The 22,394-nt window shown below is 34.4% G+C and overlaps 1 protein-coding gene across 4 annotated transcripts; it reads right to left on the bottom strand.

The window, feature by feature from the left end:
* Nucleotides 1-1,524: 1,524 nt before the first annotated feature.
* On the bottom strand, nucleotides 1,525-15,951 carry LOC105634479 (hydroxymethylglutaryl-CoA lyase, mitochondrial). 4 transcript variants are annotated; one of them, XR_002284387.3, is made up of 9 exons: nucleotides 15,527-15,951; nucleotides 14,890-15,061; nucleotides 14,415-14,594; nucleotides 13,324-13,404; nucleotides 13,070-13,233; nucleotides 12,457-12,593; nucleotides 11,053-11,168; nucleotides 1,740-2,067; nucleotides 1,525-1,553 (listed from the first exon to the last, which is right to left on the bottom strand). XR_002284387.3 is itself a non-coding variant. In XM_012217346.4 (8 exons), the coding sequence occupies exons 1-8, from the start codon at nucleotides 15,679-15,681 to the stop codon at nucleotides 1,819-1,821; spliced, it is 1,254 nt and encodes a 417-aa protein (XP_012072736.1). In that variant the 5' UTR covers nucleotides 15,682-15,951; the 3' UTR covers nucleotides 1,525-1,818. The 4 variants fall into 4 exon arrangements, 2 of the variants coding, with proteins under 2 accessions (XP_012072736.1, XP_020535086.1); XR_001046879.4 differs by having other exon boundaries at nucleotides 1,525-1,598; XM_012217346.4 differs by having other exon boundaries at nucleotides 1,525-2,067.
* Between the last annotated feature and the right edge of the window lie 6,443 nt (nucleotides 15,952-22,394).

Raw genomic sequence — 22,394 nt, forward strand, 5'->3', positions numbered from 1 at the left:
AATCAACACCTTATTGGTGGCTTTTTACCTTGTTTATTCTGATTAATCTTTTTTTTTCATTTAATATACATTAAGTTTTTTTTATTAAATAATGGAGCTACAAAAACTAATGGACATTAAAATTTAATAAATAGTAAATTTTTTATTAAATAATTGAGTTATAAACTAAGGAAATCTAATGGAATTATAATTAATAAACATTGAATAATGGAGTTAATAACGTAGTTAATTGATGAATTAAAATATAATTTATATTCATTAAAATTTTATTACATTACAATTAAATCTTCTTATAACTCATTTAATTATTTAATTATAAAAGTTACTAAAATTAATAAGTATTTAATTGAATATATAAGAATTTTAAAAGGAAAAATAAATAATCATATCAATTGAATTACAATAATTTATCGTGAAAATATATATTTTAATTTATTACTTGAAAATTTCACAAGGAGCATAAAATTTCATCTTTCATTATTTAATCAAATTTAAATTAAATCAATACAAATATAAATCGCAATAATTGTTTGAAAAAATTACTCTATTCAAATTGATTAAAAAGTATATAAAATTATACAATTCATACATGGCATAGGTTTATGACTAGTTCTCGATAATAATAGTTTCAATTTCCATTAGTCATCTAATTCTAATTTTAATTTTTGTACTATTTGTTTTGTTTCTAACCTTATTTGCTTTTAGTAAACTCATCTCAATCTTTTTTCTAATCTTTATTTGCTTTTAGCAAACTCATATCTATCTTTTCTTTGTCTCTTAATTGTTGCTTTATTTTCAGATTTGAATTTTTTTTTTTTCCTCTTTTGTGAGGATTTAATCCCTTCTTCGTGAATTTGGTTAAATAATTAGATCTTAATTTGTAAATGTCAATCTTCCATCAACGGAGTCTCACGGTATGCCTTATTCCTTCCTTATTTCTGTTATTAAGGCATAATGGTTTGCCTTGTTCCTTACTCATTCCTTCCTTCATGTTCTTAAAAAGCAATTTACATATACAAGATTCAGAGAAATCATTTTGCTGCTATAATCAATTAGGACTAGCTGCTACTATATATTATATCATTCACTTTTAATTCTTTTATTCAAAAAATATAAACAATTCTTTTGATTTGAGAAAATATCAACGAACTCTATTAAGTACAATACTAAATTTTCATGTTTGATCTATACGAGTTTCTACTTCCATTACTTTTTTTTAAGAAAAAGAAAAAAGCCAAGTAAATTATCTCGCATTCTTGGCTAAAAAAATTGCTCCCATTGCACATTTGGAGAGACCCTACCTGAGGGCCAACATTTTCATTACTAATAAATTTCCTCCCAAGGTTTTGAAGTGCTGTGTTATCTTTTTTGCTTCATACAACACATCCCCAGAATCCAAAGATACAGCATTATTCATATTGGAAGAGTAATAGTTTCATAAACACCCAACGGCTCCATTCTTACTAGAATGTGCAGCACCTTAAGAAAGATTATATCAAATGTTTCTTACAAAGTGATACCCCAAAAGTAATGTATCCACTTCAGAAGTTCACCTGTCATTAGTATCAGAATACGTTCAGCCGACTGTCATCGACTATCTACATCATTTACCAGCAAAGGCCACGCATAACAGGAGGGGTAATTAATTTCACATGCATGCGAAAAGATGAAGATTTGAAAAATAAAGATGAAATATAAACAAGAGCAAAGATGATTTAAAATTACAGAATGATAAATACCTGTGATTATACTTTATTATGAAAGCAGTACATTTTCACATGCATCTCGATGGAAACTGATAACGCGATTCTGTATACATCAAAGTTTAGATGCATGAGCTGTGATTTTGCTCAAGGCAGTAGCTGTCTTTGAGCCAGATGAGCGTCCCAGATGCTTGCAGATGTAATTCCCTGCCAACATGACCTGTTGGAGATCTACGTTGGTCTCAACTCCGAGGCCATTGAGCATGTAAATGACATCTTCAGTAGCAACATTACCAGAAGCCCCCTTAGCATATGGGCAACCCCCCAGACCAGAGACTGATGAATCAACAGTGTTGATCCCCATCTGCAAAAAGAATATGTACAAGACTGTCAGAATTCTGAGAGCTTTTATGAGTTCTCACAATTCAAAGAGCTTGTTTAATCAGCAAAAGCAGAAATTTATATTATATCAGCCTTGGTATTTGTTGAGAGAATATATTGTAATTGTATTTCTTCTATCTCATCAATCGATTTCATAGGTCTATATATAAGGAATTCCTATAGCTATTTAGGAATACAAATCATAAACTAATTAGGAATCTAACTCTTAATAGAATTCTGTTTACAACTAATCCTTAACACTCCCCCTCAAGTTGGAGCATAGATGTTAATCATGCTCAACTTGTTACAAACTACTACTTTCAGCAAAGCACAATACCATACTCAGCAACTGTACCCACTTCATTATAGCAATATAGAATCCCAAACCAAATAGTAGCAGCAGAATTAAGACAACACACTTAAGTTGTCGAAACAAATCTCACTGAACCAGAAAACAACTCACAGGGCTGTTTCAAGCTTCTATAATCAATGTCTCAAAGAAGAAGCCCAGTAGCGTAGATATTCAGAAACGCAGCAAAGGAAAATCTATCAAACGGAGCACACCATTGAAGGCCAAGAACACAATGCAACTAACTGGAGTTGCACTGCTCTCGACAAAGGAGAAGGTTCAAAAGCAGAATACCCGTAACTGCAGCAAAGGTGCAGTACTAAACCCTAATGCAAAAAGGAATCACTAGAAAATCACCGAAAATTACCTAAACCAATTGTCACAGTAAATGAAAAATATGTTTCCTCAGCAAATTAAAGCAACAACAGTAACAGAGGACTACCCGACACAGCTGCAACATAATCGCAGCAAACAAACCTATTGAATAAGCCCAAGAATGACAATGCAACTCCCTGGGTTGCACGTCTCTCTTCAAGCCAACGTCGGAGAGAGGAACCGAAGTGAAAAAGACCATTGGACAGGCGCCAGCACATGAACCAAAGCAAGAAGAAAGAGGTGGCGAGTGGTGGCCATTCGCTTGGAATCCAGCGACCGGATTCTGGGGAGTCGCTGATCAGCGGCTGGAGAATATCCTGGGGTGGGCGGTGAGGCAAAATACTAACCCTAGAAAGGCTTCCTAGGGTGGCAGTGGCTTCCCGTAAGGGAAGTTTCGGGAAATTTCTTTTTTTTTTTTTTTTTTTTTTTTTTTTTTTTTGTCTCAATGGAAGGCTCTGATACCATGTTGAGAGAATATATTGTAATTGTATTTCTCGTATCTCATCAATCGATTACATAGGTCTATATATAAGGAATTCCTATAGCTATTTAGGAATACAAATCATAAACTAATTAGGAATCTAACTCCTAATAGAATTCTATTTACAACTAATCCTTAACAGTATTCATTTGTAAGGAGTTATTTATTATTATTGTTGCAAATAAAAAGAAGAAATCATACACAAGTGAAGCATCTTGATAAATACCACATAGGTGAACAACTATAGTATCTAAATCATAACCAGTAATAACCAAGCTCAAAATCTCAGCAAAAAGAGGAAAAAAAAAAAAAAAAAAACAGACAGGCAAAGCATCTGAATAATAGGGCTTGTGAACATTCATTTGGCAGCTTAAACAGTGTAGATTTAGTGTGGAAAAATATTTTCTTATATTTGATTCATCAATAGGGACACATATATATACACATGCAAGATACTATAAACCTATTAGGAATCTAACTCTTAATAGAGTTCTATTTACAACTAATCCTTAACACTCCCCCTCAAATTGGAGCATAGATATTAATCATGCCTAACTTGTTACAAAGATAGTCAACCCGGGGTCCGTTTAGAGCTTTTGTAAAGATATCTCCTAACTGTTCACTTGTTTTAACGTGTCCTGTAGAGATAACACCCTGTTGTATCTTTTCACGAATGAAATGACAATCAATCTCGATATGTTTTGTTCGTTCATGGAATACTGGATTTGATGCAATGTGAAGAGCAGCTTGATTATCACACCATAACTTTGCAGGCAAGGATGACTTGAAGCCAATTTCCTCTAACAACTGACGAATCCAAATTAATTCACAAGCAGATTGTGCCATTGCTCGATATTCTGATTCATTACTCGATCGTGAGACTACATTTTATTTCTTGCTCCACCATGATATCAAGTTTCCACCTACAAAAACACAATATCCTGAAGTTGATCTTCTATCAACCTTCGAACCTATCCAATCCGCATTTGAAAAACATTCAATGTTCAAATGCCTATGATTACTGTAAAGCAGGCCACGACCTGGATTACCTTTCAAGTAGCACAAAATCTGTTCTAAAGCTTCCCAATGAATAACAGTAGGAGAAGACATAAACTGGCTCAAGACGCTCACAGAGTAAGCAATATCTGGACGTGTTACGGTAAGATAATTCAATTTGCCCACTAACCTTCTATACATCTCAGGATCATCAAATAGCTCACCACCAATTGAAAGTTGCAAATTTGGAGTCATTGGAGCACTGCATGGCTTGGCACCCAACTTTCCAGTTTCCTTCAGTAAGTCAAGGACATACTTCCTTTGAGATAAGAAGATGTCTCTCTTACACCTAGATACTTCAATACCCAAAAAATGCTTCACCAATCCCAAGTCTTTTGTCTGGAACTGGGTCTGGAGAAATGACTTGAGTGATGTAATGTCGGCTGAATCACTCCCTGTAATAACAATGTCATCAACATAAACCACAAGTAGAATCAAACCAGTCTTAGTACTTCTCAAAAATACAGAATGATTGGTCCATTACTACAGTTATTTCCTCCTCTTCCTCTAGAGAGCTCTGATACCATGTAGTAGAGACAGCATCAGCCCAAAAATGTTTAGGGACCTTCATTTGGAATAGAAGTGCCCTAGCAACCTCAAGAAGATGTCGATTCTTTCTTTCTGCAACCCCATTTTGAGAAGGAGTATCAACACAAGATGTTTGATGGAGAATACCATTTTGTGACATATAAGATTGGAAGGAACTAGATAGGTATTCTTTAGCATTATCACTGTGCAATATGCGAACAGAAGTATTAAATTGAGTTTTAATTTCAGCACAAAAAGAACAGAAAATAGAGAATATCTCAGAACGAGTTTTCATTAAAAATAACCAAGTAACACAGGATAATCATCCACAAAAGTTACAAAATACCGAAAGCCAGTTTTAGAAATAACAGGACATGGACCCCAAACATCAGAATGAACTAACTCAAAAGGGGATGAAACCCGTATATTGACTCGAGGACTCTGTTTTAGGCCATAAAGAGATTTTCGAAGTTTACACACTTTACCCGACTCCCCCTGAGCAACAAAACCTGGTGGTTGCTCTATGTAAACTTCCTCCTGAAGATCCCCATGAAGAAAGGCATTCTTAACGTCCAGCTGATGTAAAGGCCAATCAAAAGTAGCTGCTAAAGGAATAAATAAACGAACAGAAGACAATTTGGCAACAGGAGAAAAAGTATCAGAATAATCAAGGCCATAAATCTGAGAATAGCCCTTTGCAACTAATCGAGCCTTGAGACAAGCAACAGTCCCATCAGGATTCACTTTAACGGTGAAAACCCACTTACAACCAATAGCTTTCTTACCTGCCGGGAGAGGCACAAGATCCCAAGTACCATTAGTATCTAAGGCAGCCATCTCCTCTTTCTCTATTTCCTGGCTGTCTAGCTACCTAATTACGACTCACAAGGGCACTATTATCAGAAGGGGAAGGCGTATGAGAACCTTCAGTACATAGCAATCTAGCAAAAGTCTCCTGAAGAGAGGTAACATCACTGCCTGAAAGGACTTGTGATTTGGCAGTTTCAAAAACTGGAGCAAGACCTGCAAGAAAACTCATCACAGCCATTTGTTCGCTGCGTTTGTTGAACCTTAACATCGGGACTAAAAGGCAATAAAACATTAAGTTCCTCGTAAATCTTTTTAAATTCCATGAAATAAGCTGTAAGGGGCTTATCTCACTAGTCAGCCCGATAAAATCCTTTGCAAACCTCATACATACGAGACAGATTACCTTTTCCCCAATACAAGAATTCAAGATATTCCATTAATTCTTTAACAAACTCACAATGATTGATTAATCCAACCACTTCACTGTCAATAGAATTGCGAATCAGTAGAAATAATTTAGCATCTTCCCTGAGCCAACGTTGCCTAGTGTCATCAGTTGGTGGATCATCAATTAGATGATCATCTTTTTCAACACTTCGCAAATAAATTCAAATTGTCTTACTCCAATCTAAATAATTAGTTCCTTTCAATTTATGTTCTGTGATCTTATTCATTGCTGGGATCAATTCAGTAATAGTAGTTTTAGAATCTGTAGGTGGAGGATCCATTATTAATAAAAACTAAACACCCTACCAGCAACGCAGAAATAGACACAAAAAAAAATAGTCTTTCAATGCAACTAGGAGCGAAAGGTAACCTGAAACGCCAAATTGACAGAACTGAGTACGCCCCTACCAAAACTTCGCCGGATCGGAAAAACAACTACCTGAGTAGACTGTTGACATAAAAACGAAGCTAGAAAGCAATTTCCGATCACTGGAAACAGCCGAACGCGCCACCACGCCCCGGCGCGTGGTACTGTAGCAGAACCTTGTATCGACACGTGAGGCCCACGCGCAAGGAATCCGGTGACCGGATTTTGAGGGAAGACTGGTCGGCAGCTGGAGCAGCTCCTGGAGTGGGCGGTGAGACAAAACAGTGACCCTAGAACAGTCACCAACACTAACAGCCACCACGCGCAGGAAATCCGGTGACCGGATTTTGAAGGAACGCTGGAATTTTCTATGCAAACGGCAAAAATCAAGTTTAAAGATCCACAGGCTCTGATACTATGTAGATTTAGTGTGGAAAAATATTTTCTTATATTTGATTCATCAATAGGGACACATGTATACACATACAAGATACTATAAACCTATTAGGAATCTAACTCCTAATAGAGTTCTATTTACAACTAATCCTTAACAAACAGAAACAAAGATGTAGGAATTATTATTATTATTATTATTATTATTATTAGAGTAAAATACTTTAAGGTCCCTAAATTATACTCAAATTAATACTTACGTCCTTCTATTATTAACAAATAGTTTTTCCATCCCTAAATTACATCCCGTCATATAAATGGGTCCTTCCATCCATTTCGACTCAAATTCACTGTTAAAGAGATGTAAAATGTCCAAATTAACCTTTATTAAAGAAAAAAGGATAATGTGATTTAACTATCTTCCCTCTTTCTCAGCCCTATCATTTCTACAAAATTTATCGCCGCTATTGGACTCACAGCAGAACTGTTGCTATTGGACTCATGGCAGAACTGATCTTCTTAACTCGTCATATAAACTCTGGCTCAAAATCATCTCCGCCACCAACACCACCTTAAAGCTATTTAGAACACCGACAACCACCCTCTTCATTTGCAAAGAAATTCATTTCCTTCCCCCAAACAAATCCTAGACTCAGCTTGAAATGCCAGATAAGTATATAAATCTCTCCCGAAATAACAAAGATTCATATACCAGATGAGGAAATAGCCATCGTTAAACTCAAAATCATCTCCATTTCTCATTAACTGCATATATCTCTCTAGCCAATTTTTTGGCCTGAAATCCATCCAATCACAGTGATGTCCCTTGCTCACTGGCATTCCGGCTAGGTAAAAAGTCATTGATGGCGAATTTGTAGTCTTTCCGAATTGGGTACAATCTTATATGCTTTCATAAAGAAGCATGTGCATAAACCAAATCCTTCACTTCTTTGAAAATTTGATTCTTCGATCTCTCCTTTATCTCTTAAAAGCCATGTCAAAAAAGTCGATATTGTATCTCGGCCATCTAATATGGAACTGATAACAACATCATTAATAAAAGTCTCATCCGAATGCCCAAAATTTAGCACTTTCTATCTGTTTTTTTTTTTTTTTTTTTTTTTTTTTTTTTTTTTTTTTTTATGGTTTTGCTGCTCTAATGGCTCTGTAAAGCTTTTGGATTTTTGGTTGGACACATCTATGGCAATGGAAAAAGATAGAAAAAAAAATTAAATTTTTATGTTTTATTTTTTAACTTATGACGAAGTAGACAAGTCTTGTATTTGATGCATGAATCTTGTTTTTGTGTTATTAATTATGCCGTAATTCTATGTAAGTTGAAGAAAAATTAATTAAATATTGGATTTTGGAAGAATGAGTTGAATCCTTTAGTCCTTCTCTCTGAGGGCAGTTTGGGAATTTAAATATATTATATCTCCTCGTTTTGTTCTTTTATTTGAAAGTTCACGGTGAGTTTGAGTCAAAAGGGATGGAAGGACCTAGTTATATGACAGAATCGTCACAGGGACATTAAAGCTATGTATTAATAATAGAAGAATGTAAGTATTAATTTGACTATAATTTAGGGACCTCAAAATATTTTGCTCTTATTATTATTATTACTCCTTTTGTTCTCTTTATAAAGGGATAACAGAATTTTCACAACGATTAATGAGGTAGTTCAACTGAGTATTTTGTCCATTTTCTTCCTAATTTGCCCCTGGAACACTATTAAATTTTATGTTATTTTCAATGTCAGCCAACTCACTTTTTCCTTCTCCCAAGGGCGTATTTAATGCATGTTTTTACAGGCAAATTGAAGGGAAATGGTTGAGCTAATTGTGTTACAATCAGCAAAATTCATTCCCTAAGATTGAAATTTGTTTCAAATTTTTAACTTCCCTCTTGACATTAAGTGTTGTGCATTCAGAAAAAAACATGTGCACAAAAATGAAAAAAAATTGTGCAGCCAAAATTTTTTATTCATGAAACAGTCTCTTGAACTTCTTCAATATGTCCACATAAATAAATTTTGTGCATATATTGATAAGGTCTAAATACAAAATAAGGTAAACCTGTTGAAATTGTTGTGTTTCTAAATAATTTTCTGACCATATTACACATCCATATATAAAATTTTACCCAAATTCGTGCCTATATGATTCAAGTGCATACATCATTAACTCTCTTGTACTATATAATTGCGTGAAAACATGAACAAATACGTGCTTCATAATTAAAAGTAGAATTGCACTGAATAAAAGAGAATACACCTTCAATTCTACTTCGGGAAACATGAGGACATTAAATACATAACCCATGTTTTGTCTGTCATTATCTCATTTTTCTCACAAAATTAATGCAAATAATATAGCTAGGTTAAGGGCATTATAGTCATTTTCTTTTGACATTTTTCTCTAAGTTTCCAAATCAAGTAAATTTCTCCATACAAAAAACGTTAAACCTACAAAAATACCCCGAATTTTGCGACTTGTTACAATAACACTCTAATTTGACCTTCGTCCCACTGGCACCCCAACTTAGAAACTTAAAAATAGTCATCCTAAATTTAAAATCAACTATGGTTTACAATAAAATAATATGAAAATGGGTCCCACCAAACCAGCTTGGGGTAACTTAACCCAAGCCCCCTAAAAATAACAAAAAAACACAGTTTTAGTTAGGGGTGGCCAAATTCTGGTTTTTGGAACTGGAACTCTCAGTTCGAAACTGGTTGTAACCAAAACCGGAACCGTGCGGAGCCAGAACCGGCCAAAACTGGAACCGTAATCGAGAGGTTGCGGTTGGTTTCGATTCTAAATTTTTTTTTTTTTTTTTTTTTTTTTTTTTTTTTAGAATCGTGAACCGAAAGATTCGAGAACCAACCGGAACTGAAGGTTTTGACAACCAGTTAAATCCAGCGATTCCAACCAGTTTCAACATTTTTTTTTATTTTTTCAAAATTTTTTATCAAAATCACCAAATTAACCCTCTTAACAACTATAAACGGCTTTATAACGTCCAGTTATGTTAAGGGTACTTGTGTAAGTTAGATTTTTTTTGTTTTGAAATTATGCGAACCGCACGGAAAACCGGTCGGAGAGCCGTCCGAAATCGTCGCTTTTAGAACCATTAAGAAGTCGAAACTGGAACTGTCAGTTTCCGGTTCGATTCTGGTTCCACATTATTTGAGATCGGAACAGGAGATTCCAGAACCATGGCCACCCCTAGTTTTAGCCTTCATAAAACCAAAATCCCTAATTTCTCTCTCCTATCTCCATCGATCCCCTTCTTTCTCACATATGACAAAAAACATTTATAACGTCCTCAAATCTTCTACATTTGATATATCCAGAAATCATCACATTCTAGGAAATCACATCTCTATCAAACATTTCATCAAATAGCTGCTTCATATCATCAACTAGACCAAATTGAGCATAGATGTCAACGAGCAAAGTTGCATACATATATATCAAACTCCAACCCAATTTTCACCAATAACCCACATATCTTTTCACCCTCTAAAACCTCTCCTAAAATCCAATTGCCTTAAAAACAAATGGGTAAGTGAAATTATCAGGCCATGGCCCATTTTCTCTCAATTTAAGTGCAAAAGAGATTTTCTATAGCGACATTTCTTTGCGAATGCTTCGATCAAGAGATTGTAGATGAGTGAAGATGGATTATGTATGTAATTGAAGAGTCTCTTTGCGTATTGCAAATTTCCATTGGATGGTTCTGCGCAAAAAGTCATTAGCTTGTTTTTTCGTCGGCGTTTTGGCGGAGATCCAAATTGTGTGTTTTTGTTATTTTTAGGGGCTTGGGTTAAGTTAACCCAAGCTCGTTTGGTGGGACCCATTTTTGTATTATTTTATTATAAATCCTAGCTGATTTTGAATTTAGGGTGACAATATTTTTAAGTTTCTAAGTTGGGGTGCCAAGGGAACAAAAGTCAATTTAGAGTGTTATTGCAAGATCATGGTATTTTTTGTAGGTTTAGCCTAAAAAAAACACCCTAATTAGAAACTTTCTCCATATAAGGAAAACAGAGGAAGTACTATTATTTGAAAAACTAATCTCCTTTGAACATGAAAACATAGGTATCAGGAATACGCCAAGACTTGTTTGCAAGTAAAAAACATGAAGATAAACTGCTCACTTGGAGTGATGCGAGAATATTTGACAGAGCTTGGCCATAAGTGTCATGAAAGTGGACAGCAAGCTTATCGATAGGGACAACATCGAGAACAGCTTCAAGCATTGGAATGACAGTACCTGGAACAAAGAAATAAAACCAAAATAACAGTGAAACGACTAAAAGTTTAAGTAGTTAATTGTTTCATTCTCTTTTTGGGGTAAGCTCTTGCTCAGGTTGAGCACAAAGAATCCACATGGTGTTATGGGAGTGCCATAGTAATAAGGTCCTATGGTCAAAGCAAGAGAAGTTTGCCAAGCAATGATGTTGAGAGCAACTTGTTTCCATCATTAAAAACACTTTTCAAAATTCTCATCTCTCAGTAATAGCAGTTTTAAGATAATCTAAACAGCCTGAAATACAACCTTTTGTGAAACATTACATTACTCACCAATAATGAACTAATCAAAAACTCTATTGACCAAAATGAATCCAGAACTTGGACATGAAATTGTAAACTATGGTTTGGGGGGGAATGACAATCGTGATTTTGGATTCTTAGGCATATTAGGGGAGGTAACTAATAGCATCCAATTTGCTACTAGTATAGAAGGACCAAATAATTTCCTTGATTTTTATTTTTGTTCCCATTGAGAAGCATTAGTCTCACATGCCAAACAGTAGGAAAATACTACTTTATTTGGTTTCAACTCAATAGAACTTATTTTCAAATTTTACCATCTTCATAATAAAATATATTATTTTCCCACGTGTAAGGGGTACCCCAAAATCTATGTGCATAATAAGGTATCAAGTTGGTCTGTCTTAGTTTGGCTATTCTTTGTTATAAACAACTATAAATTGTAAGATTTACAAGCCAATAACATGGGTGTACTAAATTTAGAGTAACATTTCAAAATTCGAGTTTTAATATTTATATTTTATTTGATCATAATAGTAATTGGTCCAATTCTGTTTTGGAAAGTAAAGGGATGTTGCAAAAAATAGATATATTGCAGTGTAAACAGGTTATTTATAACTTTTTTTTTTTTTTGAACTCATAATATTGTTATGTATAGCTACTAAACAAAAAATAGTCATTGGAAACATAACAATAAACTGAAATAAGACGGTGAGAGAAATGGGTGCGTTTAGAAATTGTTTTAACAAAAGAAAAATGTGAATAAAAGGAAAGGGGGCAGGAATAAAGGATAAAGGAGAAAAATAATATACCAGTCCCTATTAACTCTCTCTCTCTCTCCACACACACCCCCCCCCCCCCCCCCGGCCCCCTGATGCTTTTAAGTTTGAACCTTGCACCTAGGACATGCATTTGAAAACACTAAGATACATGCTAGTGCTGCTGCTAACTACTGCACAAGGGAATTAACACCAATAGTATTAGCCAAAGGCAGGTTCAGGCATTACCAGGAGTACCGACACCAATTGTATCCCCCAGGGAAATTTCAGAGCAACCCATTTCATAAAGTCGTTTAGCCACATATGCAACATTTGATGGAGATACCATTCCTTCGACAGGACACCCCACAACACATGATATATATCTAATAATAAGATAAAAAAACAAAAGGTATTGGTTAATCTAGGTCTTCAATTTTCATGAGGAAAAATAATCAATACATAAATTGCAATTAAAACAATTCAGCCTTATGTCTGAAACTTCTCAGATTTGTCACATAATACTTATGTATTCTATATGAACCATGCATCAAATTAAAATTTCAAGAAGAAAATTCAGCAAAGTTTTATGGCAAAACCAGAAAGAAATATCCATCATGTATACGGAGAAGTCCTAAAAAACTCACCATTTTGAATGCAATATATCATAATGCGTCGTATTATTTAAGAAACCTCTCTTCTAAAGGTATGATATCTTCTTTAAGATTGTCCATAACCAAACGTTAAAAAATAAAATGAATTTCAAGAGAATCACATTCAGATAGACTCCGCTAGAACTACTTCAATTTTAGAACTCAATGCAAATATTTGTGGTTTCCAGGACCAGGGTAAAAAGGTATACCCACGAACAGGAATTGAGAGCTTGTTGGCAGCAAGGGAAACATCGTTATAACGAACCAAACTATCTTCAATGGTGCAATTGATATTCGACTTTGAAAAAGATTCTGAAGCTGACGCAAATATGGCAACTTCTTTAGCTCCAGCTGCAACAGCTGCTTCAAAACCCTGGAAGAGAAAAACATAAAATATCAGTAAATCCTTCATTAAGTTTTATACTGTGTATGATTCCATCAATTTCTAATTGCAGCTGCTTACTTTCAGATTAGGAGTTAATACTGGAAGTCGAGCTCCTTCAAAATTCCTAACTGCTGCCATTACGTCTTTCGCATCTGCTAGCTGTAAAACAATCATGCAGGACCATAGATAATTTGAGAACTAGCGCTCTTATGATAGGCAAAACTTGAACAATTGATAGATATTTTAGGAATAAAAATTAAGCAATAAGTAGGATTAGGATACAGATATCAATTAGGTATATGATTTATGTTCGGATTTAATAACAAAGAAGAGCTAGGATTGAAAGCAAAGAATAAGGGTTTTTCAAGTCAGCAGCTTAAGCCTGAGGTCTAAGCTTTGTTTGCCAAGTGTGATTAGAGGAAAAATGATCAGAAAAAAGGAGAGACAACTTAGCAGTTGTTGGGCTGCTGGGAACATTACCATGGATGTTAATAGGCATTTGGAAGACATCACTCTAGAAATTCAAGACCCAGGATAACTCAAATATTAACATTCCATTAGCAACATCCCAAGAAAATAATTTATCAAAATCCTTTAAAAGAAATTTCCCAATCAAAATAAAAAAAAAAAAAAAATCATAAATAATAAGAAAATTGTGTCTTCCCTAAGCAGGAGCGATGCAGGAAAATTTCCATCTCTAGTAGTTGGAGAAATATTATGGGCCTCATAAGGGGAGGCACTTTCCATTGGCAACTTATTCAGTGTCAAGAAGCTACACAGAACTTGCATATGAAGAGTTTAGATGATTGAAACCAAAATAATTAAATTTCTCCATTCAAAAGAACAGACCAATAATGTTGTGAACCGCCAAAAAAAATAGAATATACATCAAACAAATTCAGAAAACTCTATATTAGAAAAAATAAATAATTTGAAAAATAAGGAAATGCTGAAAAAGGCTTTTCCACTAGAGAAGAGAAACAACACGGATTTAGAAATACAAAGAAGAAAATAGAAAGCCAATACAGAAAACTATGTTAACATAACAGGACAACTAATTTGCATGAGAATAAGCCAAGAGATTTGTGTAAGCTCTTTAATTATAGGCAAGCAAAACAATCTTCCAAAAAAGTCAGATTATTTTTTCAGTAAACTCAACCCTCTCCTACCTGTGGTACCCATTTTGGCGAGACAAAACTTGTAGCCTCAACAACAGGCAACCCTGAAGAAACTAGCATCCTAATCAACTCAACCTTTACAGCAGTAGGTACAATCTCCTTTTCATTCTGTAATCCATCCCTCGGACCTACTTCCACTATCTTAACATATTCTGGAATGCTTTTTAAAAGCTGCAGAATCGAGCATCGCATTAGCACAAGAAACTGAAATGTATCATGAAACATGGAAAACATGACAAGAGAATCTCAAAGCACAAGAACTAAATAGGTTGCAGACAATATCACATGCTTCACTAAACATAGCAAGTAAATAAATAACAAATCCAGCTCATAGTGAACCTGTTTAATCAATAGGCCTAAGATTAAAGGAGATGTAAGTCTCAATATAACTACCGAAATCACTTATAGTAACATTTTCTGCAATATCTACATAGGAAAGAAAATTTTTTTTATAGAGTTGCTTCACCTTATTTGCAAATTCCCTGGAGTGTTTGTCATTTGGGTTAGAGTTATAATAGCGTTTTGACAAATGCCAATCATGACAAGAAACATTATCAATTTCCATAGAGTTCCATTGCAAACCAACTCGAGATATATTTCGTCTTTGTCCACTCCATAACATTGTCCCTTGTGATTCACTGCAATGGAATGTGAATAAAAGTAAGAACAGCAAATTCAATAATCATTATTCTGTTTGGAATATTTCTATTGAAATCATCAAGGAAGAACAATAGATGCTTATGATTAGCTCTCTATAACATGATTACACTGTGTCATTCCCCAATGAGTGAATCTTGTAAAGAAAAACAATAGATGCTTCTGCTTCGTTCTCTATAACAAAACATATTGTACAAACTTTTATGAAGAAAAATAACAAATGTTAGACCACCTGTATTGCCTTTCATTCAACCTAACAAAAAGATTCTAATATCTTATTTAACAGAAATATCTAGACTATACTTAAATTCCACATATATAACATGAAATTTCAAAAATATACATACACGCAATTACAAACCTCAAATGTCAGTACCCACAAGAAAAACAGAATCAGAAAAATGGGTATGATTTGAATACTGAAAAGATAAAAGGCAAGTTCTTACTTGGCACCTTTTAAAGAGAAATTCGATTGAAACGAGGTGTTTCCATGGAAGCAGCAGCTATTATCCGAATTAATCATCAAGGGGAAATAGGTAGGATTAGACAATAGAGTGTAATGACGGTAAAGCTTATCCAAAGCTTTCTTGGAGGCCAGCATCGCATAATCAAGATTCAAGACAGCGTAATGGAGTATTTATCGAAGACAAGGAGAAAAAATGTTAATCCGAATCCACTCACTTGATAAACCAATTTTTTATTTGAATCACCTTGATAATCTGATATCTTGGTTGTTTCTTATTTCAGTTTTTATATTTGGGAAGAAGATGAATACAGCGATGAACAAGGGAGTTCATAAAATTGCAAAGAGAGGGAAGGAAGGAGGGAGGAGATTATGATGGCATTTCAGTAAAAGCAGCAGAGTCTTGGTCTGCTCAACCAAAGATAATTCATATATATATATATATATATAGGTTAATAATAAATTTGTTGTCCAACTATTTAAAAATTTTTTCATTTTGGCATTTGAACGAAAAAAATTTTGTAATTAAGTATTCAAATTAAAAAAAAATTGATCAATCAAATGTCCATGTGACGGGCCGAATTTCCAAACAGGACGATTTGGCTCATCCATCCAATTAAAACATGTTGCCTAGGCACCAATTCATTTATCAAATATTGAAGAAAGAATATGCGCATGAAAGTCACATGACTTCATTAGAGTTGAAATTCTAACTTTAATCCTTAAGCCTTACAAATCTAACAAACCCTTTGACGCCTCTCATCTTTGGACCATAATCCATACACCGCCATCATCATGTTCTCCAGTTTTTGCGATCATTTATGCTTTGGCATCGGCCTCAAAGCACTAAGTTTTATCACCGATCGTTCCCACAGTCGCCACTACTAATTTCTCATCTTACTCTTTGTCCGCCTCTGATTCCTACCCGATATCCTCCATCTTGTCTATCTTGGTAAGTCTCGCTATCGCTATCTCATTGGCTCTAATAGCACGAAGTAAACAAATATGCAGTGAAATCTGAAAGTATGTGTGGTGCTATTGTGGTGGGTTCCAGAACGTGATAACCCAAGTTGTCATTATGAGATGGAAAGATTTTTAACTAAATCTCTTCTGATATATTACATGTTATCTTTTGATATTCTACAAAAGGATTTAACATGATATTTAAATTAAATGGTATTTTGAATGATGCATTTTAATGATATTTTTATAGTTAAATAAAGTATTCTATGTGTTTGTATAGATAGGACAATCTATTTACCGAAGGGTTGATCATTATGTAGGAAATTGTTGTGTATATATATTTTCCATAAGTTGTACTATTGATTTTATAGGAAAGCTTAGTTTGACTCATTGTGGTTCATGTTAAAAATAACTTTAATATAGCCTAGATCTTATAGTTCAGAATTTGTTCAATAAGAATACACAATAAGCGGAAGCGTACCTTGATCCGTAACAGTAGATCTATGTTATAGACTACCTTGTTGCGACAATTCGATTCTCACCGTATTAGCAGATCTATGTTTCTTCACGCTGACCTTTTGTCCGTAAGTTCTCTCTTAATGGTCAGAGAATTATCAACACCACGGAAGTTTTCTTTTCACGCTCTCTCAAACAATCTATCACCGTATGTGTTTGAGGTAGCCGTCACACTCTCTTAACCTACGCTGTTGATTTCCTTAATCTTTTATAAGGCAGAGGAAGGGTATTAAAACCCTAACTGGTCCTTATCCATTAAGCCCAATAACCATCATCTTGGGCCACCTTAATTAGAACCAACCCTTTAATCACATGGGCCGCATATAGATTATTAAATAATCTAACAATCCACTGACCATTCTAGCATCAAGCTTCTTTTCATGTGGATTATATATCCTGACTTCTGCTGGGCAACCCCAAATATGAAGATGTCTTAAACTAGGTTTCCTTCCCGTCCACAGTTCATAAGGGGTCTTAGGAACTGTTTTGCTAGGAACCCTATTAAGTAAGTATGCAATAGTCTTTAATGCATGCATCCATAATGATAAAGGTACAGTACAATTATTCAACATACTCCTAACCATTTTCATAAGAGTACGATTCCGCCTTTCAGCTACACCATTCTGTTGAGGTGTACCCGGCATTGTGTATTGCACACAAATGCCACGACTTTCAAAGAACTTTGCAAATGGACCTTGACATTGTCCATTTTCATTAAATTTACTATAATATTCACCACTTCTATCAGATATCACCACGTTAACTTTTCTATTTAACTGCCTCTTTACCTCATTAATGAATATCTCAAGGATATCCAATGATTGAGAATTTTCATGCGGCAAATATACATAACCGTATTGTGAGAAATCATTGATAAAGGTAATAAAATATTTTTCACCACCCCAAAAGGGAACATCAAAAGGACCACATATATCAGTGTGTACAAGTTCAAGCAATTCACTGCTTCTTGTGGCTGGATTCTTTAATGTGTGCTTAGTTTGCTCACCTTTAATGCAATTTGTACGCACGTCCTAGTCAGTGAAGTCCAATTGAGGTAAGATTTCACCTTCTACTAATCTCAAAATCCTTTCTTTGGATATGTGACCTAACCTTTGATGCCACAAGAAAGCTGAACATTCTTTATGTGCACTACGTTTATTACCTATATTGTGTTCAACATTAAACAGAGATTCAATAAATTCAGAATCAAGATTAAAACGATACAAACCATCAATCAAAGTACTAGAACCATAATAGTACTTATGTTTGTATAACGAAAAAACACCATTACAAATCTTAAAACTAAAACCAACATTATCCAACCTCCCTACAGAACCTAAATTTCTAGCACATTCAGGAACACAGAGACACTTTTCAAGATCCAGATAACAACTAGTGTCCAGGATCAATCTATAAGTCCTAATTCCTTCTATTGATGCCTTCATTCTGTTTCCCATGTATAGGAACTTTTCAGTTTCGTTTATGGGTTGGATCGAAAGGAATCCCTTTCTTTTCAAACGAAATCTTCCTTTTAGGACAGTCCTTCTTAAAGTAACCATTCTTCCTATAGAAGTAGCACTTCAACTCCTTACGGATTTGGCCCTCATTAACCTTCATAGGGGCACTGTCCCTTTTCTTGCCTTTCTTCCCTGATTTGTTGTTGTTACTGCTATTAGCTCCATTATGAAATGTGAGATTGATAGAGTGTTCCTTCAATTTCTTTAATCTCCCTTCCTCTTGTATCAACATGGCCTTGATTTCTAAATGTTCCATTTTTCCTTGAGGGTGTTGTAATTCACCTGAAACTGACCAAACTCAAGAGGAAGTGAGTTAATAATAAATTGAACTAAAAAGGATTCACTCACATCCATTCCCATTGATTTCAGTTTGGCAGCCAAATTCTGCATGCCAGTCACATGATCATGAATGGATTGTGACCAATCAAACTTCTTCGTCGTTAGCTCACTCATCAAGGATCCTACGATGGACTTATCAGCTATGTCCGATTGGGAGTATTCCTTAATTTTCAGCATGTACTCTCTAGCATTGTCTGTTCTGGGCATTAATGGCTTAACATTTTCAGCCATTGTCATCCTCATTAAGTTCAAGCTCAGCCTGTTAGACCGTTCCCAAGCCTCATAATGGGACTTGTCAGCTTCAGTGCTGGTCTCTGTAATAGCTGCTGGCTTTTCGGAGACTAATACCAAATCCAAGTCCAGAACTCCTAACTGATAATGGATTTGTTCGGACCAATCAGCATAGTTCAATCCATTGAACTTAATCAACCCAATGCCCATAACAAACATGTTAAAAGAAGCTGCAACATTATACATATACTCATACGTTAATACTTTGAGTAAACATAAAATGGATTCAAACAGACTTTCATTGATGTGGAGCAACTTGCGAACCTTTATGCAAGTCAAAAAGAAGCACGCCCGTGCTTCACTATAGCACGCCCCGTGCTTCTCTATGGAAGTTAGGGCACGGCCGTGCTCATTGCAGCATGCCCCGTGCTTCTCTCTAGAAGTCAATTATGTTTCTTTTTATTCCTTTCAACTATTCCATAATGCTCCATACAATATGCATGTTATCTTTGGATATACATTCATATTAATTAGTACAATGATAAGTCTCTTTCATACCATTGATTATAATTAATGGTCTACCTTTGGGTAACCTAACAAATTATAATCAATGATCTCAATTGTTCAATTTTAACTTTCATGTCATTTAACGGCATCACACATACATGAACAATTGAAAGCTGCATAATCAATGTCTAAATTAATCCAAACAAGGCACTTTGGTGACTAACAAGTTTTCCATTCATTAAACATTGATATATGCAAAACTTCTATGAGATTGAATTAAGATCTCAAAACTTTAACGATATAACATAATAAGATGTCATAACCTTCCTTTTTATAAATACAAGCAGAATAATTTATAAAGCATAAAGAACACAAACAGTTTTCAATTTCTATAATTTTGGCTTCATTTATACTAGATAAATCAACTTCACAATACAAAATTAATTTCCATTAATTAAGCCAAATAAAACACTATCTAACAAATCTAGAATAGGGACTAGGCTCTAATAACACATGTTAAAAATAACTTTAATATAGCCTAGATCTTATAGTTCATAGAATTTGTTCAATAAGAATACACAATAAGCAGAAGCGTACATTGATCCATAACAGCAGATCTATGTTATAGATTACCTCGTTGCGGCAATTCGATTCTCACCGTAACAGCAGATCTATATTTCTTCACTCTGGCCTTTTATCCGTAAGTGCTCTCTTAATGGTCAGAGAATTATCAACACCACGGAAGTTTTCTTTTCACGCTCTCTCAAACAACCTATCACCGTATGTGTTTGAGGTAGTCGTCACACTCTCTTAACCTACGCTGTTGATTTCCTTAATCTTTTATAAGGCAGAGGAATGGTATTAAAATCCTAACTGGTCCTTATCCATTAAGCCCAATAACCATCATCTTGGGCCACCTTAATTAGAACCAACCCTTTAATCACATGTGCCACATATAGATTATTAAATAATCTAACAGTTCACGCCATATTTTAAAACTTTTTTCCAATACCATGTAGATGATTTTGCTATAAAAATTTGTTATAATTATTAAATCTACCATAGACCATACTGCCCAACACACAGCTATCAGCTATATTAACACAAATGTTGGCTATCAGCCTCATCCTTCTTTGATTTCTTTTTTAATAGTAAGACATTAACTTTGTAGTATCTGTTTGTATATTTTTATAACATCTTGATCTTAAGTATTATTGTTTTATCTAGGTCATACTATACATGGCTTTTTCTATTGCATATCTTAATGAAAGGCTTCGCAAGATATTTAAAAAGATACATCTAAGCATTACAACTTTTTAATATAGCTCAATGAAGTATAATTTTATAATGCATTTTATGATCATTTATCATACAATTTTGTTTTTTTTTTTTTTTGAATGATGTTATAAAAGATTATTTCATCCTTTAATATCGCTCTGCATCACTCGGGTTCTAACACTAGTAAAGATAATAAATGATGGACTTATATTTCTAAAATCTAATTATAAAATATCTAAATTATGATTTTAATGTTAATCAATATTGCTTTTTAATATATGGTTGATTCACTTTTCTCATAATCTTTGTTTTTGAAGGAAAGGATCAAAGTATTAATGAAATGATAATTTTCATTTTCATTTTCAAAGAAATGATAATTTAAAACTTTAAAAAAATGAAAGGGTAATTTATAGACTTGATAATTAGTTTTTTAAAATAAAAACTCTCATACTAATTTAGATACAATTTGAACATCAATTTATTTTTTTTAAGATAATATAAAAAATGGCGGGCGAGTGCTTAAAACTTATTTAAGAATATAAAAGACCATTTTATAAATGGTGAGCCACGTTTATCAAATTTTTTTTCCCTTGAAGAAAGATGGTATTTATTAATGCCTTCGAGCCTCAAAATATAAACAATACAATTAGGTGGTGAAGATCACTCCATCAAATCTGACATAAAATTGGCACCGTTTGTTAAAGCGTGAGCCACATCATTCGCAGACATACACGCAAAAACAACCGACATATTAAAAGTTTATCTAAGAAGAGATTTACAGTCATTGACTATAGACCCACAAGATGCTATGTCTGAATAGGAATAATCATTAATTGGCCAACCACAATCTGGGCATCAGCCTCTATAATGATATTAGTCCAATTATGTGTTTGATCTCTCTAATGGCAAAGGCTTCGGCCTCCTTAGGGCCAAAATTACCAACCATCGAACACTGCAAGGCTTTCTTGAATTGTCCAACTACATCTCTAAGAGCAACCAGCTCCAATACGAGAGGGAACCAAAACAACATCTATATTCACTTTGATCCAACTGCAGGCAAAGGAACTTAAACAAAAGAACCAGAATCAAACCTTACAACGTCTGTCAGAGCTTTAGCAGAAAACCAGTCATTTAATGTTGTCCGCGCATGATTAACCACCTGAGCTACCGAATACCATTTATCATTCTAGACCACATCATTCTTTAATTGCCATATTGACCAACACACCATACCAATTAATTTTGCATTCTCCATAAATGCAAGAATCAACACTAATGATGTCCACTTGAGAAAAGTAGAAGTATTAGAAAAAGCCCATCCTGCATCATTAAAGCCTAACAATTCCTTGCAAAAGAGCAAGAGACCAGAACATGCATTATAAATTCTGAGTTACCATGACCGAGAGCAAATATTAGTAATCGACACCCTTTTTAACTGAGGAGGTTTGGACAAGGTAAAACATTATTACAGGCTCGCCGGATGAAATTATTAACTTTCAG

The sequence above is a fragment of the Jatropha curcas genome, chromosome 2 (genome assembly GCF_041381405.1).
Source record: "Jatropha curcas cultivar XTBG-Jc1 chromosome 2, XTBG_Jcur_1.0, whole genome shotgun sequence".
Lineage (NCBI taxonomy): Eukaryota > Viridiplantae > Streptophyta > Magnoliopsida > Malpighiales > Euphorbiaceae > Jatropha > Jatropha curcas.